At 48.8% G+C, this 18,260-nt stretch overlaps 1 protein-coding gene across 9 annotated transcripts in view; it reads left to right on the top strand.

The window, feature by feature from the left end:
- Nucleotides 1-18,260, top strand: part of PPFIA1 (PTPRF interacting protein alpha 1) — a 54,008-nt gene that overhangs the window by 12,299 nt on the left and 23,449 nt on the right. For 7 of the 9 annotated variants that reach the window (XR_004970576.1, XR_004970577.1, XM_036326331.1 and 4 more), the window contains exons 3-17: nt 998-1,099; nt 1,449-1,613; nt 2,221-2,295; nt 2,667-2,768; nt 3,002-3,223; nt 5,075-5,221; nt 6,996-7,130; nt 8,458-8,541; nt 11,274-11,405; nt 12,785-12,847; nt 13,618-13,697; nt 14,391-14,507; nt 15,449-15,584; nt 16,650-16,873; nt 17,998-18,226. Coding sequence is in view for 7 of the 9 variants with exons in the window: in XM_036326331.1 (XP_036182224.1) it covers nt 998-1,099; nt 1,449-1,613; nt 2,221-2,295; nt 2,667-2,768; nt 3,002-3,223; nt 5,075-5,221; nt 6,996-7,130; nt 8,458-8,541; nt 11,274-11,405; nt 12,785-12,847; nt 13,618-13,697; nt 14,391-14,507; nt 15,449-15,584; nt 16,650-16,873; nt 17,998-18,226 (2,013 nt within the window). In the remaining 2 variants the exon portion in view is untranslated. The remainder of the gene's footprint in view (nt 1-997; nt 1,100-1,448; nt 1,614-2,220; nt 2,296-2,666; nt 2,769-3,001; nt 3,224-5,074; nt 5,222-6,995; nt 7,131-8,457; nt 8,542-11,273; nt 11,406-12,784; nt 12,848-13,617; nt 13,698-14,390; nt 14,508-15,448; nt 15,585-16,649; nt 16,874-17,997; nt 18,227-18,260) is intronic. The other 2 variants (XM_036326335.1, XM_036326334.1) reach the window with 1 other exon arrangement.

Genomic DNA, 18,260 nt, shown 5'->3' with positions numbered 1-18,260 from the left:
CTTTCTTGATTTTCTTTATTTTCTTTAAGTTACTTTATTGTAATTATACAGTATATAACATAACATACAAAATATGTGTTAATTGACTATTTATGTGATCGGTAAGGCTTCAGTCATGAGTAAAGTTTTTGGAGAGTCAGAAGTTATATGCAGGCACATTTTTTACTGCATGGGCAGGTCGGTGCCCCTAAGCCAACCTCCCCCATTGTTTAAGTGTCAAGTGTAGTTAGAATAATATGTTTTAAAGCAATAGGAAGTAACATAGCCACACAAAATTTGATAACACAGTTAGGTTCATTTGTTTTTGATTATTCTTAATTTTAGGGTCTGCCTTTTTTGTTTGGAATATAATTTTTTTCCAAATATATAAAATGTTTATATGATCCAAAAATCAGAACCACAGAACTAGGCATACTCAGAAGTCTTGCCCCTCCCATCTCTGTCCACCCACCTCTCACAGGTGGGATGACCATGTGCCCCAGTTTGCATGAATAGTCCTGGGTTTTGCTTCTTTTCAAGTCCTGGGGACAGCTTCTTTTCAAGTATTTCAGTTCTGCGTCATGGCTCAAATAAGCTCTTGGAGGCTAGCCTTGTAAAGTCAGGTTCTAATGACTGGCGTCATTTCTGGGGTAAAGTTGACTTTGATTTCAAAGAATTTATTCATGAACTTGAATATGCCACCTGTTTGTAAATTGTCTAGAATCTGTATCAACCATTTTTCGTAATTTGAATGTCAGATTGATTAAGTGAACCTTTGTCCCTTCTTTGTTCTTTAGAGAGAAAAACTTAAAATGCAGCGAAACGTTGGCAGATAATTTTAGTTATTTCAGAGGAGTTTCGCTCTATTGAATGCCTGACAGGCAGTCTGAGTGAGGTGGTCTGTGGTCTGGGCTCATCGTCTGACCTCTTTCTCTGGAGGGTCACCCCTTGTCCCAGCCCTGGGATCACCCCTCTGCGTGAGCCCTGGGATCTTGACAGCGTCTGTCCTGTTTTCCAGGAGTTTGCAGCACTTACTAAAGAGCTCAATGTGTGCAGGGAGCAGCTGCTTGAGCGGGAAGAAGAAATTGCTGAACTGAAGGCAGAAAGAAACAACACCAGGGTGAGTCTGGTCTGCGTGCTCTCACACTGGCCTCTGGGTCGCTGTCCAGAGCTGTGCTGCTGGCTTTACTCTCAAAGACGACCCACTCCGTCTGGCTTCAAGCACAGTTTGAACATCTCCCGTGACTCAACTGCATTTGATCAGTTCAGTGTTCTCGGTCCTGGCTTGAAATTGATGATGAGAAGAACTAATATTTTAATACCGTTGAGAGGGCTCTCTCTGACTTTAGACCAAATTGAAGGGAGTCAGACTCGTGTTAGCATGAGAATGAAGGGAGTTATTTGCTCCAGGTTCAAATACGATACTGAGAGTGTGCCTTAAACGTGTTTGATTTTGGCCTTTCTTGTAGCTGCTGCTAGAACATTTAGAGTGCCTTGTCTCCAGGCACGAGCGTTCTCTCCGGATGACCGTGGTGAAGAGACAGGCGCAGTCCCCGGCAGGCGTGTCCAGCGAGGTGGAAGTCCTCAAAGCACTCAAGTCATTGTTTGAGCACCACAAAGCTCTGGATGAAAAGGTACAGCAGCCCCGCAGTTATTCTTGGCTTGAACATGTGCCGCATTGCTCCGTGGGCATCATGGATATGCACAACTTAAACTCTTACAGTTTTCCTGTGAGAAGACAGAGTTCTGTATAGGTAAAAAGTATTAGCATAAATGTTTTAAAGTTTTTGTTGTTGTTTTGTTACATATTTTTATTGATTTCAGAGAGGAAGGGAGAGTTCGAGAGAGATAGAAACATCAGTGATGAGAGAGAATCATTGATCGGCATCTCCTGCATGCCCCACACTGGGGATCGAGCCCGCATGCCGGCATGTGCCCTGAATGGGAATTGAACCGTGACCTCCTGGTTCATAGGTCGATGCTCAGCCACTGAGCTATGCCAGCCAGGCTTAAAATTTATTCCATTCTGTATATTGATTTGTTATTAAGAATTGAATAGTATAATTTAGGGAGAAGATTTTTCTAAATTATTAAGCTATTAACAAACGGCTTTTCTTGACATTAACATCATGAAAGACGTTAAGGTATACTGTTGTGTTATGTTAGAATGATGGTGAATTAGAATTGCTGTCATTAAGCATTAAATAAATATGCACACACTTCAACTCTGTTTGCTTTCAGGTGAGGGAGCGCCTACGAGTAGCACTTGAAAGGTGTAGTTTGCTGGAGGAAGAGCTGGGTGCCACCCACAAAGAGGTAAGTTTGGTATATCACATGGTTTGAATTGAGGGTTTTTCATTTTTATCTCGTAATTTAAAAAAAATTATGAAGACTGTGCTAGTGGATATCAGGTGCTGTTTGTCTTTCTGAGTGAGGACCAGCCCCTGGAGTCAGTGTAAGGACTGGTGAATGGCACTTTCCTTCCAGAGTTGCAGGATATCTCTCAGTACCACCTGTCCAGTAGGGAGTAAGTTCTGGTTTTACTAATCTGGCCGTAGTCCGGATGGCTGACGTCCCCATGGATATATTCTTATATTATGTTTACAGTTGGTAGTTGTGTTTTTCCAAAACGAGTTTTGCTATCTTTACTTAGTGCTTTACTCTCATATTCGATTTTTTGGTTTTAGCTGATGATTCTTAAAGAACAGAATAATCAGAAAAAAACACTGACAGATGGGGTGCTTGACATAAATCATGAACAAGAAAACACACCCAGCACGAATGGAAAGGCAAGTCCTTGGCTCTCTCTGTCTCTTTCTAAGTCCTGGTTTCACCTGTCCGTGGTCTGCGCAGGACTGTGGGGAACGCTGGGCCACAGCCCAGTCCAGTCCAGCCTCGCGCCTGCGGAAGTTGTGGTCCAGCTGACTGCATATATTCATTTGATGTCTCCCTGTGTCCCAGAAGCACTTTGCTTCCTAGCTCCTCAGATGAGGCTGTTTAAGAGTTCTTTTCTCCCCATCAGAGATCCTCTGATGGTTCTTTAAGCCATGAGGAAGACCTTGCTAAAGTGATGGAGCTGCAGGAAGTCATAGACAAGCAGGCCCGGGAACAGAGCCAGATGAAGGAGCGCCTGGCCGCCCTCTCCACCCACGTGGCAGAGCTGGAGGAGGACCTGGACACGGCCCGGAAGGACCTCATCAAGTCCGAGGAGGTGAACACGAAGCTGCAGCGAGATGTGCGGGAGGTAAGCGAGCCCACAGATTGCAGGGCCATCATCGGGCCAAATGCTGGGGTGGTCTGAAAGTTTGATTGTTTTGCTCCTTTTGTCCCTTACCCTCCCAATTGCTTCCAACCTTCGCATCATTGTATACGTAATAGCAAAAAACAGAACGGTGCTGTGAGACCGTGATAGGTGCCCTCCCCGTTCTGCTGATGCAGTCTCCTTTCCCCAAGGTCTGGAAAGGTGGAGACCTGGTCCAGCTGCTCATTAGACCGGCGGCGGCAGAAGGAACAGGAGGCCACCCTTCTGGTCATGCTACTGCGTGACTGTGTAATGGCCTGGTTGTGGAGTCCTGATTTCTGCAAGGTCTGGGCAGTCTGAACCTAGTCTCCACCATGCTCAGATTTCCTTCTGACGCACACGTGAACATGTGGGTGTTGGTGTTTGGTGTGCTGCTAGTTCACTGACCTGCTATCTGCGTTGTCTGCTGACTGTTCAGAGCGTTGGCAATCTCCTAGCCTTTATATGTCCTGTCCCCAAAGGAATCATTGATACTAAATGCTGGGGTCAGACAGACAGTGAAGTGTGCTCACATGGGGTCATCAGGATGATGCTGTCACATTGCGTAGAAATGCACTCCTATTTGGCAGACAGTTCCTTCTGTATGTGTAAGAATTTATAATCGTCATTATAAAAGCCAGTGAGGGCTGCATACTTTCTCTGGATCGCCCCTCCCCCTTCACTTTATGCTCTTCTTTGTAAACAAGACAAACACCCCACCTCTTCTCCCGGGGAGACCATCTCAGCCAGGACTCTCAGGAAGAGCCTTTCAGACCCTCACAGGAGTAGATAGAGTGTAACCTGTTAAGGTTTAGTTACACTGTTCTCTGGTAACAGGCAGTATTTATGTGGCAGAGTAATATGCAGCGAATTTTGAAATTAAATTCCTTTTTTAAAGACCTGTCACTTTTAATATTAAGACTTTGCTAACATTAGTTACTTAGTCAATGGGGAGGCACCTAAAATGAATTTCTACTTGGGGACAGGAATTGCATGAGCAGAAAGTTCGGCCCTAGTTTCAGTGTGTAATACTGTGTAAGAGAATTATTTTCACAGGATTAGGCTTTTGAAGGCTGTATACAGTTAACTTAAACTTTGACTTCCATTTCCATTCATTCATTTGATCTCCTTACATTTTTTTTTTAAACATATGTTTTGACTTCAGAGAGGGAGGGAAAGCGAGAGAGGAATAGAAATATCAATGATGAGAGAGAATCATTGATTGGCTGCCTCCTACATGCCCCCTACTGGGGATCAAGCCTGCAACCCGGGCATGTGCCCTGACTGGGAATCGAACCGTGACCTCCTATTTCCTGGGTCGGCGCTCAACCACTGAACCACACCAGCCAAGTGTAACGATTTCCTTAATTTTGTGGTAATTGGATGTGATTTCATCCAATTTGTACCCAAGAAAATGACACTGGTGTCTGACTGTCATGTCCATTGAGGGATCACACCTTGATGAACCCTCTTGTACCGTGAGGCAGATACCTTCCCCTCCTGGAATTCGTGCAATATTGCGATATTTCATTGTACATTTTTTTGGAAATGCTACGTAGAAAAGGATAAGCTTGGTTAACTGAGTGGCCAGCCATAGTGTTAAGACAGGGAGTGCTGGCTAATGGTATAGGTGCATGTTTATGATATTTGAGGTAGGCACGTTTCCATTCACATTGCTGAAAATTGACCTATCAATTTAATTTTGGAGACACTAATTTTATATCTGATTTGAAAATTAGGGTTTAGTCCAGTTTTTTCTCAGCAGCATGTTGATGTGTTCCCTGTTACTTACCTTCCCCTCTGAACGCTGTGTAGGCCATGGCGCAGAAGGAAGACATGGAGGAGCGGATCAACACCCTGGAGGAGCGCTACCTCGCAGCCCAGCGCGAGGCCACCTCTGTGCACGACCTCAACGACAAGCTGGAAAACGAAATTGCCAACAAGGACTCTATGCATCGACAGGTAGTGTTCTTAAGGAAGTTGGTCTCGCTTTTCCAGTTAATTACTAAGGAAGTTAGAGCCCTTTCTCCTGCGACTTTCCTGTTGATGTCAAGTCCAAAGTAAAGTTTTTATGATCTCAGACTATTATGTTTGAAAAGTATGGGTTATTTTAATTAACAGTTTTAATTATGTAGGATTTGGTTTTACCATTTTATAGAGTTACACTCCTTGATTCTTCTGTTTTATTTCATTAATCTGTTGTTTGTCAGCCTGTTTACCTAAGAAGCAGAGTGGCAAAGACCTTCCCATTTCGAGGCAGTGGGCTGCTTGTGAGGGACTGGGGTCAGGATAGTAAACGGTGGGTTTAGCAAGGCAGCCTGCAGGGAGCGTTCACCTCTGGTGATTCCACAGCCACACCGTTCTTGTTCCTCTGGAGGCTCAGGTAGTCAGTTAACTGGAAAACTGAATCCACTTCTGAAAATAAAGTGAGTTTGTCTGGTGTATTATAAAGTGTATCCTTAGCGCCCAAGTTAAAGTAACAAATGAAATACTGGGAAGGTATAAATTAGAATGTGGAATGCTGTTTAAGAGCGTGTAAGATGTTCACAATACTGAGTTTACAGACAGCCACAGAATTTCCTGAGGGTTTGAAAGCATAATGTATTGTATATGTGTAACAGGTTTAAAATTGTGAGTACTCAGAACAGTTTACTCTTGGTTATTATGTATTGATTATTGTATTATTAGATGTTTTATAACTGTAAACCTACTTTTGTCTACCCGTATATATGCAGGCAGAGAAAGGGAAGAAAGCTGAGTATAAACAAGTGCTAACATCTCAGGAACCTGAACTTATAAATGAGTTCTGAGTTTTCTTTTTTTTAAAAAAAATTACTTTGTCTGCATTTTCTACACTGAAATTTTTGTAGAGTATGAGGATTTTTTTTAAAAGACTAATCATACATTTACAAAAATAACTTGAGCCCAGCTGGCGTGGCTGAGTGGTTGAGCGTCAACCTATGAACCAGGGGGTCATAGTTCGATTCCCGGGCTGGGTACATCCCCAGGTTGCAGGCTCAATCCCCAGTGTGGGGTATACAGGAGGCAGCCGATCAATGATTCTCTCTCATCGATGTTTCTATCTCTCTCCCTCTCCCTTCCTCTCTGAAACCAATAAAGATATATTAAAAACAAAAGTAACCTGAGATGCATGTCGTAGGCATCCTCTTGGGGGCTCCCTTTCTGAGGAGATGGAGCCACGCCGTGGCGGTCAGCTGTGAGAGGGGCCTGGTTCTCCTCAGTCCCCACCGAAAAGGGACCAGCATGTTTCTTTAATGTGTAGAAACTTGTATTTCTGGCAAGATTTCTTTAACGATACTTAGGAAAGGCAAGTACTCTGGCCAGAGGTGTTTTGCAATTGAAGTCAAGCCCAAGAAAGTGGGTGTGAACTCCTCACAGGAAGAGTTCTCCCATCAGAACTAACTTCGATGTCAGCATTCAGATTTGTCTTAGTTGATTAAAGACAGAGTGGCTGCCCTAGCTGCTGTGGCTCAGGTGGTTGGGCATCGTCCTGTGCACCCAGAGGTTGCCGGTTGGATTCTGATTAGGGCACATGCCCAGGTTGCAGGCTCAGCCATCAGTAGGGGGCTTGCAGGGGGCAGCTGATCGATGATTCTATCATCATTGATGTTTCTATCTCTCTCTCCCTCTTCCTTTCTGAAATCAGTAAAATATATTTTAAAAAGCACACACACACAGAGACCTGTTCCCACTCGCTTCTCTGCTCTCTCCACAGACTGAGGATAAGAACCGCCAGTTGCAGGAGCGCTTGGAGCTGGCGGAGCAGAAGCTGCAGCAGACCCTGCGGAAGGCGGAGACACTCCCTGAGGTGGAGGCTGAGCTGGCCCAGCGGGTGGCTGCGCTCTCCAAGGTGCTTCCCCGGCTTCCTTCCCTTACACACGGGGCTTTGATTGGTGGGATGGTTTGTTCATGGACCTTGGTCATTGGTCTTACATCGGTAGCCCAAAATCCCTGAAATAGCCAGACTGGTGTTTAGTGCTGTTTTGTTTGAGAGTGGAACACTTCTTAAATGTCAGGCATACCCCCAGTTATTTGTTATCCTGATGTTGATTTCCCTCCAGTTTGTCAGACGTGTACTGTTTGTCCCCAGCGTGGGTGCTCTAAGTAAGAGTCACTGCTTCTTGGAGTTAAGTCAGCAGCTCAAGGCCCCGGATGGAAGCTTTGTGGAGAGGAAGGGAAGGGCTTCTCAGAAGTAGGGGAGGACCACTCTCTTCTACAGACAGTCAGAGTGGATTTGTAATAAACAAATTTTTTAAGTAATTTATTCATTTGCTCAACAAATATTGGCTACACATGTGCAAGACACAGTGCCTGTTCTCAGAGTCATCCTCACCCTGGGGGAAGCAGACGGATGACAAGACGATGTCAGAATGCTGTCCTGGTGCCTGGGCTGGGCGGGTCCCCAGGAGGAGGACGGGCATAGCCACAGACACCCCGCCCTCTTGGGCCTACGAGAGCCTCAGGTCTGCGGTCCAGCGGCCCAGGCGCCTGGGGGGGAGCACCTGCTGATGGTTTGTCTCACTGGCTCGAGCTCAGGAGCTGGCAGGGGCAGGACAGACAATGCTGCGTGGCCAGCGTGGGGTCAGTCAGCTGACACAAGTGCTCACAGACCCGTGAGCGAGTTCATGCTAACAGCTGGGACGGAAGCTCTTCCTTTCCACCGTGATCTGCGTTTAAAGTCTCGGTTTCTCTCCTCTGTCACCTCTCCTGTCCTTGTCATCTCTCCTGTCCTCGGTCGGCCCTGTAGTCTGACCTTTTGTCTCCTGGAAGCTCTGCTGCTAAGGAAGCTAAACTGTGCGAACTCACTTCCCAGCTTAGGAAGGTAGTCGTGCCGCGTCGGGTCGTGCTTGCTCTCCGCTCCATGCGCACTCAGCACGCAAGCTCAGGACGGGGGACACGAGAAAGCCCGAGCCTGGGCATGGGGGGGAGGCAGTTTCCTCACAGAGCTCACCACACCCCAGCCACACCCAGAGCCACCCTCAGAGGGTCAGCTGCCTCCCACTGACACATGCCGCCACCCAGGACGTGCTGGTGGATGAGGAAGCGCTTCCATCCGTCGGGTGGGAGCGCCGCACGGAGCATGTGTGCTTTCTGCTACCGCTTTAGTTAGTTTGCAGCATGCGGTCCCCAGAGTCGCGTCACTGTTAGTTGAACTTATACACTGTTCTTGCCGACAGGCTGAGGAGAGACACGGCAACATTGAGGAGCAGCTGTGCCAGATGGAGGCGCAGCTGGAGGAGAAGAACCAGGAGCTGCAGCGGGTACGTGGCCAGCAGACATCTGTCTGCTCCAGCGCTGCGTGGAGCCTGGGGGCCGCCGGGTGCGGGAGGCTCAGTTCTCCTCTTTCCCTGACTCTGTCCCCTTCTCCCTCTGCTGCGTGCATTTACCTTGTGGCTGCATCTGCGCTTTGTCTGCTGATAGGGGCCCCTGCCACACAGGCAACATCATGTCCCCTTGGAAGCAGGAAAGAACTTGGTCCCTGCGGGCAGTCCTGCAGGGGGCAGATGGATCCCCACATCCAAGGAGGCTGCCTGCAGCCCTGACGAGCCTGTCAGGAATTGCTCCAGGCACCAGCGGGACCGATTTATGGGCGCCCCTCAAACACACTGAGGTTGCTGGCCTGGGGCCCCCTGAAATGACTAGGCAGAGTCTGCTTGCTTAGGATATGGCACCCAAGTCCCAAATTCAGGTTATGTTCCTGACCTCTATCCCGAAATAGCAAATTATTACTCTCAACGTAAAGGTATATATAAGGATGGATATTACTACACATGAGGATTGTTGGCTGAGCCGTGATGGAAGGAGTCCGCGAGCAGGGTCGTGGGGCGTGTGCCGGGTGGATCTAAGAGCTTTTCACAAAGAGTCCATCAGAGGTCAGCATGGCACATCCAGGGAAAAGAGAGTGGCTGCCCCAGGTCCAGCGGGTATCCACCTTATGACATCAGTTCAAGGCTGTTAGTTTTTTTGTTTTTTTTTTTTAAATATATTTTATTGAGTTTTCACAGAGAGGAAAGGAGAGAGACAGAGAGTCAGAAACATCGATGAGAGAGAAACATCGACCAGCCGCCTCCTGCACACCCCCCACTGGGGATGTGCCCGCAACCAAGGCACATGCCCCTGACCGGAATCGAACCCGGGACCCCTCAGTCCGCAGGCCGACGCTCCATCCACTGAGCCAAACCGGCTTCGGCAAGGCTGTTAGATTTTGTTTTCACCAGAAACCTGTATTCTTGGTCATGGACTGCCGAGCATCAGACATGAGCTTCCACAAAGAGAAGATTCTGACTCTGATGAAGGGACTGTGCTGGGCAGTCCCCTGCCTCCCAGTATGTGCACACGCACAGACACATATGCACACATGCTCCTTCGCAGGTATACACAGATTCATGCACACACACACACAAGCTTGTGCACACACACAGGCACACATGCACAGGCTCATGCACACGTTCACCTCTTGGAGAATTAGATTTTTGGCTATTTAGGGGTGCATTTTATTATTTTTTAATTTTTACTGATTTCAAAGAGGTGGCGGGGGGGAGAGAGAAACATCAATGAGAGAGAATCATTGATTGGCTGCCTCCTGCATGCCCCACACTGGGGATTGAGCCCCACAACCTGGGCATGTGCCCTGACCGGGAATTGAACTGTGACCTGGTTCATAGGTCGACTCTCAACCACTGAGCCACACTGCTTGAGCCTCTCTATTATTTTCAGTACTGGCTTATAGAGTTGAAGGACAGGTGCTGAGATGGGGATTCTGTGTATAACTAAGGCAATTCAAAGTAAACTTTTAAGTTTTGCTCTCAAAATATTCGAATGTTAACACCTTACTGTATGGGGTCTCCTCCAGATGGTGGTTGCAGAGTGTTAGGCCTGGCTTGGAGGACTTTCTCTTTAATCCTTACAAGACCATAGAGAAAAGGGAGACACTGGCACCACATTTTATAGACAAGGAAACTGAAGCACAGTCCCGCAGCGAGTTCTTGTGAGTTCACCACTCCTACCCGGGCAGCGTGGCTTGAGCACGCCTCTCAGCCCCTGGCCACGCTGCCCTCCCCCTGGGGAAGCGCCTGCCACGCTCCAGCGGCCCACCCTGACTTGGCTGCCTGTTGGCACTTCCTGTCCCTGCACTTAGGATATGGGACAAAAGCAAGCTTTTTAAACCATGAAATGGGTGATGGTTTTATCAACTATAGACTTAACACTTTGTTAATACATTTTAAAATTAAGGTATTTGTAATTTTTTAATATAAATCTTTATTATAAAATGTTCAAGAGATGTAGGAATATAAAGAAATACAAGTGAAAGCCTCTCTATTACCACTGACTTTTTTCCAAAATGAACTTCTTTACCTTTTGCTTTGTGGGTTAAATTCTTTTCTCCCCTGAATCCAGACGCAAGCTTCTGTTTACACGCGGGGAAGGTCCCCAGTGTGTGTACATAATCGGATCCCCATAAACACCCTTGTTCCTGCATGTCAGTCTGCCTCCTGCGTCAGTCTGGCAGCTGCTTGGAGGGGTTCCTGAGGCCCACTAGTGCTTTGTTCAGCAGAAGCAATAGGGCCTTCTCCTTGGTGATCTCTCACAGACTCGTCCCTGCGACTCTGCACCTGCGAGTGGGTCCTAGTGCTCCTGTCATCACTACAGGCGATGGGGAGGGACAGCCTAGGGCTGAGAGCACAGATCGCCCACACCGTCGGCCCTTGGCACTTTTAAAATAATGATCCTGCCTTTGCTGGAAGTTGCTAAGTGTTTGTTTGTTTTTTAATATATTTGTATTGATTTCAGAGAAGAAGGGAGAGAGAGAGAAATATCAGTGATGAGAATCATCGATCGGCTGCCTCCTGCACGCCCCCTACTGAGGACTGAGCCTGCAACCTGGGCCTGTGTCCCAACCGGAATGGAACCCAGGACCCCTCCGTCCACAGGCTGACACCCCATCCACTGAGCCAAACCAGCCAGGGCGCTGAGTTTTTTTCTCCTGTTTTAGGCACGGCAGAGAGAAAAGATGAATGAAGAACATAATAAACGCTTATCAGAAACTGTTGACAGGCTCCTTTCAGAATCGAATGAGAGACTTCAGCTTCACCTTAAGGAGAGGATGGCTGCTCTGGAAGAGAAGGTTGGTTGCCCTGAGGGCATTCCCGCCCCACAGTGCCTAACGGTCAATGCCAGTGCAGAAAGCAGACAGTATCTTCCAGCGGAAGTGGCTTTCACTGGCCATGTCCTTGCGCAGTTTGCGTACATGGAAAATCGTTTGTCATTCTTATTCTCTAGAACAGGAGTCAGTAAACCGTTTCTTTCAAGGAGCAGACAGTAAATATTTTACACTCTTGCTAATAATTACAAACTGAGTAAAATAATTCCATGCTAATCAATGAACATGCAAGCAGCCAAAGACACGGTATGTAAATCAGTTGGTGTGCTGTTCTAATAAAAATTGATTGACAGGAAGAGGCTGTGGGCTGAATTTCGCCAACAGGCGCCAGTTTACCAACCCCTACACTAGAATCTTTTGGGAGGCCCGGCCCTCACCCCTTTGTTGCTCTTGCATTGGAAGTTGATTTCTGTCTCAGAGTCCCGTTCTACCACCTGCCTTCTCTCTTTCCATTTGGTTTGGAAAGTGTCTGAGCCTGGGCTTTCGCTGCTGTCGCCATGGAATTCTTAGCTATGACTGAGAGGAGACACATTCTAGGATCTGTCAGGACCCCAGTGGGAGCCAGTGGGGTCCAGGTCAATAAAATTGTTCTGATGGCACCAGTGTACCTAGAGATGCGACCCAGAATCTTTGTTGGGATTGGCATTTGGTCATGCTCATTTGAGAGAGACCAGTGATCTCTACTGATGGTGCGACACATCAGACACTATGAAACGCATTGTCTGAGCTGCACAGGATGGTTGGTGACACACATCCCTGATCAGTGGGCCAACCCGAAGGCACGAATGTTTTTAATTTTTATTTATTTTTATTGATTTCAGAGAAGAAGGAAGAGGGAGAGAGAGAGATAGAAACATCAATGATGAGAGAGAATCATTGATTGGCTGCCTCCTACACTCCCCCACATTAGTGACTGAGACCACAACCCGGATATATGCCCTGACTGGGAATCGAACCATGACCTCTTGGTTCATAGGTCACTGCTCAACCACTGAGCAACACTGGCTGGGCAGGCAGGAATGTTTTTATCTGGGAGCTGAAGCCGGCATGTGAACCTGTGTTAGCTTTCCCTAATGGCTTAAAGGCCACTGCAGACCAGTGTAACAATTAAAATGAATGTCCACACCAACATTCGGAAGGCAGTCAGAAAAGTAAGTTTACCTTACCAGGGACTGTTCACGGTTCCTCTGGCCTCACTCTGGGAGTGTGGTGCTGCTCAGCAGTACATTCTTATGCCTCATTCCTTTGCTGAGGTACTTCATTATTTTAAACAGAAACGCAGCCATCTGATATCACGTGGAGCATTGTCCCGAATCAACACTAAAGCACTGTATCTTTTTCAGAATTCTCTAGTACGTGAAGTTGAAGATGCAAAAAAGCAACTAGAAGAAACTCAACATGATAAGGTACTTAAGTCTGTAACCCATTTAGACCCTCATTGAGAGCAGAACGGAGCTGCGTCCAGTGCTGCTGTGACCACTGCGGCATGGGGGTGCTGAGGCGGCTTCTCTGTGCGAGCCCACTGCTCCGTGGCTGTGCGTCTGGTGGTGCACGTGGCCCAGGACTGCTTCCTTCTGGCTTCACGGAAAAGCTACGACAGAACCACAAACCTTCCCCTAGCACAGGCCTGGCCAGTCGGAAGACACTGAGCCACGCGTGATCCTAGCGGCCCACATTTAAACAGTACGAGGATAGGTGAAAGTACTTGTGTTTAACCCAGTAGAATCAAAATGTTACCTTGTCATGTAATTAATATAAAAATTGATGAGCTCCTTCCCATGCTTTTTATCATATGAAGCTTGAAATCCACCTTACAGTCTTACAGTCACCACACATCTCAACTGGGACTGCCCCTTCGAGGGCTCCGTGGCCACGTGGGGCCACTATAGGAGCTACTTGGGGTAGCACTGAGACACAGCTTAGGGGTGCCTGCAACAGCTTTTTGTCAGCTTGACTTAATACTTTGCAGCGTATAGAAAGGTTGAGCATACAAATGGTAGGTGAGTGCAGGTGTGCAATTATTCGTTGGGGGTTAGGGGGGTCTGTTTACATTAGGACTTTTGGAGAAAATGTTCTTAGAATTAAAGCGCTTGGTACTTGTCACTGTTCAGTTAACCTACTGTGTGAAGAATTTGCATCCTGAGATCTTCAATGGGTGTCACTTGCTGTTTTGCAGAATCAGCTGGTACTGAACATCGAAGCTTTGAGGGCTGAACTGAGCCAGATGCGGCTCAGAGGTGCTTCCCTTCATCACAGGTATGAAGTCGGCCTCCGCCCTGTCGTGTGCACAGGGCGCATGCCTGGCTGGGTGAGCAGCATCACTGGCTGCAGCTTGCCTGGGCCCCGGAGGCCAGGCCAGGCTCAGCACCTGGAGGAGGTTTGGAAGCGGGGTGATCAGTTCATGGGTGTGTGCACTGGAAGGCCCCGCAGAACAAGGCCCTGGTGGTGTAGGGACAGGCAGGCAAAGCCCAGGGCCTCAGAGAGCATCAGACCCGGGAGTGACAGGCACGGGCACAGGAACCGAGAGGCTGTGTGGGGGACAGTGGCAGGAGAGACTTCGAGGAGGCAAACCTGCAGATTTCACAGAGGAGCCAGAGGTGGGAAAAGACACCTCGCAGAGCGCCTGGGACAGGCATTGGCTGGGAGGGTAAAGAGAAGCAGGCATGAGCTCGGCTTCTGGGCGTGACTTCGCAGTGGGGTCTGTCAGCTTGTTTTGTGACCTTCTGGAGCGACAGGAGAGAGCCCAGGCGGAGTGGGAAAGGCAGCTGATGGACGGGCTTCCGTAAATAGACGGCATGTGGACAAGAGCCTCGCTCCTGAGGGGACTAGCTGCAGGGTGGTGGCAGTGGGGAGGCGAGGCAGCCTGGAGATCGGTGTCAGGAGTAGGCACTTGCGGACTCTGGAGAAATCATCCAGAATGACATGCAGGACTGTGCGCGTGGCTTTCAGCTGGTGTGAAACAAGGCCCAGCCCCACCACAGCTGGAACCCTGCTGAGGAGGAAGGAGCAGTTCATTAGGAACAAGGGAAAGAGGAAATTCCTGACGTGGACATTTTTAGATGAGCAGTAAGTCTGAGCAGCACTTCAGAAACATTTCTTGAAAGAATGTAGAGGTGTGGGAACCAAAAGGGGATGAGTTGGCATGTCCCACTGGCCCTGTCCGCAGGTCGCGTGCCCAGGCACAAGGGGACCCGTTAACTTGCTTTGATCAGGTGGGTGGGTTTTATCTCCCCAGATCCTAAGGACTTTTAAGAATGAAGGCAGCACCCTTGTTTCCCAGGTGACGGTGGCAGGACTGAGTGTGGTGCCCTGCCCAGTGAAGGTGGGACCTGTGGGCAGTGCGCTCCATCCCCCGCTGACCAGGTTCTTGGCAGGCCTCCTGGTGACAGCTAGTGGCTCCTTCAGCATCTCCGCCCAGGGTGTCCAGGCCTGGCCACTGTTCGGGAGATTCCTCCAGCCAAAAGTGTTGAGTGTGTGCTAACCTGATTGCACACTGGTCTGTGCTTTGGATCTGGAAACATGAAAGCAAGCTGCCAAGTCCAGTTCCTGTCAGTGCCAGCTGGGGTTCAGGGGCTCCTGCAGCAGGTCCTCCAGGGTGCACTTGAGGCAGCCTCACAGGTGGGGGCTGGGGGCCGGCAGCCTCACGCGGTGGTTGTTGGCAGCTGGGAAAGTAAGCAGTTGGAGGCCAGGAGTGACATGCGGGTGTGCCCCCAGGTCAATCAGGGAGAAAGCGGAGATGACCCAGGCTGCGCAGCCTGACCAAGGGACAGTTCTGAGGGTCACGTTTGCGGTGTCGCATTGGTTTCCCTGGGCATCGAGGTTTCCCTCCTGGAGGGGCTGAAAGAGGAAAGATTGGCAGGGCGTGGGCATTGGAGCAAGCAGAGGCCCCTCTGTGCCCTCCGTAGAGACCTTGCCGTAAATTTATTTATTTCCCAGATTGACAGGTCTGGCCTGACCAACAAAGTTAGTTGACTTTCTTCTAATAATGTTTTTTTCCCATGTTTCAGCCGACCCCACTTGGGCAGCGTCCCAGACTTCAGGTTCCCCGTGGCAGACGGTCCCACGGACTCCTACAGCAGCAGCGTGGTGTTGCGGCGCCCCCAGAAAGGCCGCGTGGCAGCGCTGCGGGACGAGCCTTCCAAGGCAAGCGCTCCGTCTTCTCCCTGGGTCACCTGCCTGCACAAGTCACCTGTTTACCTCATAGTTTTGAGAGTGTTTTGGAATTACAGTGTCAATAGGTCACGTTCTCTTTCCCTCCCCCCCATGTCCCTTTTTCTAGCTAAAAGTTTATTTTTGAGGTGTGCTATTTTTTTAAGGAATGGAAATTCTAATAAAATATGACCTCTTACTCTAACACAGTGCCGATTAGTAGTCTTGAAGTAGTAGTGAAGAATAAATGAGCGCACGTATAGTTAACCCTTGAACAACACGGTTTTAAACTGTGCAGGTAGCTTATCTGTGGAATTTTCCAACGTGTAAACAGACCACTTACACTTAGGACTAGGTATCTCTGAGTAGGTACAGCATCGTGAATGTATTTTCCTCTAGCTTACTTTATTATAAGTACAGTGTATAATGTAAGATAAAGTATGTGTTAATTGACTATCTTATTGATAAGACTTCCAGTCAACAATGGGCTGTCAGTAGTTAAGTTTTGGGGGAGTCAAAAGTTATACATAGATTTATGACTGTGCAGGGGGTTGGCACCCCTAACCCTGTATTGTTCAAGGGTCGACAATATTTATCTTTTTAGTTTTAAGAGTATATATATATTTTTTTTTAGCATATTTTTATTTATTTCAGAGAGGAAGGGAGAAGGAGAGAGACAGAAACATCAGTGATGAGAATCATTGATTGGCTGCCTCCTGCACGCCCTCCACTGGGGACTGAGCCCACAATCCGGGCATGTGCCCCGACCGGGAATCAAACCCTGACCTTCTGGTTTATAGGTTGACACTCAACCACTGAGCCACGCCAGCCAGGCTAAGCATTTTATTTTAATGTAAATGAGCATTCGCTCACTAATTAAATTAACATTCACTGGCTAATCTTGATTGATGCCAGCAGCTTGTAGCGTGGCCCATTTTTCGAGAATCTTTCTGGCTTGATTTAGAAATTTTTGAAAACTTTTGACTTTGACTTCCTTAAAGTTGCTCTGACTGTGGTTATACTCTTGCGTCTTTGCTGAGATGGGGTTTCTTTTCACAGGTACAGACTCTGAACGAGCAGGATTGGGAGCGTGCCCAGCAAGCCAGCGTCCTGGCCAACGTGGCACAGGCGTTTGAGAGCGATGTCGACCTGTCAGACGGCGAGGACGAAGGGGACACTCTCTTCAGCTCGTCGGCGCTGCTGTCGCCCAGTGGGCAGGCCGACGCTCAGACGCTGGCCATGATGCTGCAGGAGCAGCTGGACGCCATCAACAAGGAGATCAGGTATACGGGGTTGTACATGGAGTTATGCCCGGCACACAGACAGTGTCCCCGGGGAACTGTACCCCACTTAGAGAAGGCTGGAGCCGGTGCAGCGAGCAGTGTCTAAATGGTCTAGAACAGTGGTTCTCAACCTGTGGGTCGTGACCCCTTTGGCGGTCGAATGACCCTTTCACAGGGGTCGCCTAAGACCATCCTGCATATCAGATATTTACATTACGATTCATAACAGTAGCAACATTACAGTTATGAAGTAGCAACGAAAATAATTTTATGGTTGGGTCACAACATGAGGAACTGTATTTAAAGGTCCAGAAGGTTGAGAACCACTGCTCTAGAATAATACTTCAGTTCTGTTTGAAGGGTTTTTAAGTTTTGAAATTGCCCTTTATTATGGAATTCAGTCAGCCAGGGCCTTCCCTCTACAACTGTGGTGTCGGCACATTTGTGTAAGGTGCCGCGGCAGGGTGAGAGGTGTTCAGTTCCATCCCCAAAAGCTCAGGACCCAGCTGGAGGGCCCTGGAGCTTTGCCCACCTGGGAGGCTGCGGGTGGGGGCTACCTGCCACATGTGCGTCCTCCCGCCCTGCAGAGTGCGGTGTGTATCACACAGCCACTTCGAACAGGAAAGCTAAGGTGTGAAGGTTGGCAAATCCCCTTGGTGTTTGTACTTGGCCATATTAAATTAACACAGCACAGGGACTGGTGCATTGCGGGACAGTGCCGGTCACAAGGGGTGTGTGCGCTCTTTGAGGCTCATCAATATTTTAAAAGGGTTTCCTTAGAAACCTCCCAGCAGTTCTAGTAGTAAAAGTACAAGAGTGGGCCATCTGGGGCAGGATTCAAAGAATTGCCTGGGCTTAGGAGGCCCCAGGTGTTGGGGCGCAGCCGTGACCAGGGTGCCCTGAGGCCCGACCTGCTCAGACCTGATGCAGCCACACACCCGGTTGGTCCCAAGGCCACGTGAAGAGCGCCACGTGCTGAGCCTGCCGTACATGCAGGTGGCGCGGCCACCAGGTCTTGTTCTTGTACAACTAGCACGGCAGAAATGCCCCTCACCTGCACACGGTTTCTACACAGTGGCGTGGTGCTGCTGCTGACAGCGGGTGGCCTGTCTGTGTTTGTCCAGGTTGATTCAGGAGGAAAAGGAGAGCACGGAGCAGCGGGCCGAGGAGATCGAAAGCCGCGTTGGCAGTGGGAGCCTGGACAACCTCGGCCGTTTCAGATCCATGAGCTCCATTCCATATCCTGCGTCCTCACTCGCGGGCTCCTCCCCTCCCAACAGCGGTCGGTCCACCCCTCGACGCATCCCGCACAGCCCCGCTCGGGAAGTGGACAGACTAGGCGTCATGACTCTGGTGAGTGTTTGCCTGCTCGCCGCTGCACTCCCCA

The sequence above is a fragment of the Myotis myotis genome, unplaced genomic scaffold (assembly GCF_014108235.1).
Source record: "Myotis myotis isolate mMyoMyo1 unplaced genomic scaffold, mMyoMyo1.p scaffold_m19_p_10, whole genome shotgun sequence".
Lineage (NCBI taxonomy): Eukaryota > Metazoa > Chordata > Mammalia > Chiroptera > Vespertilionidae > Myotis > Myotis myotis.
The sequence above is the reverse complement of the archived record's forward strand: the minus strand, read 5'-3'. Positions and strand labels throughout refer to the sequence as shown.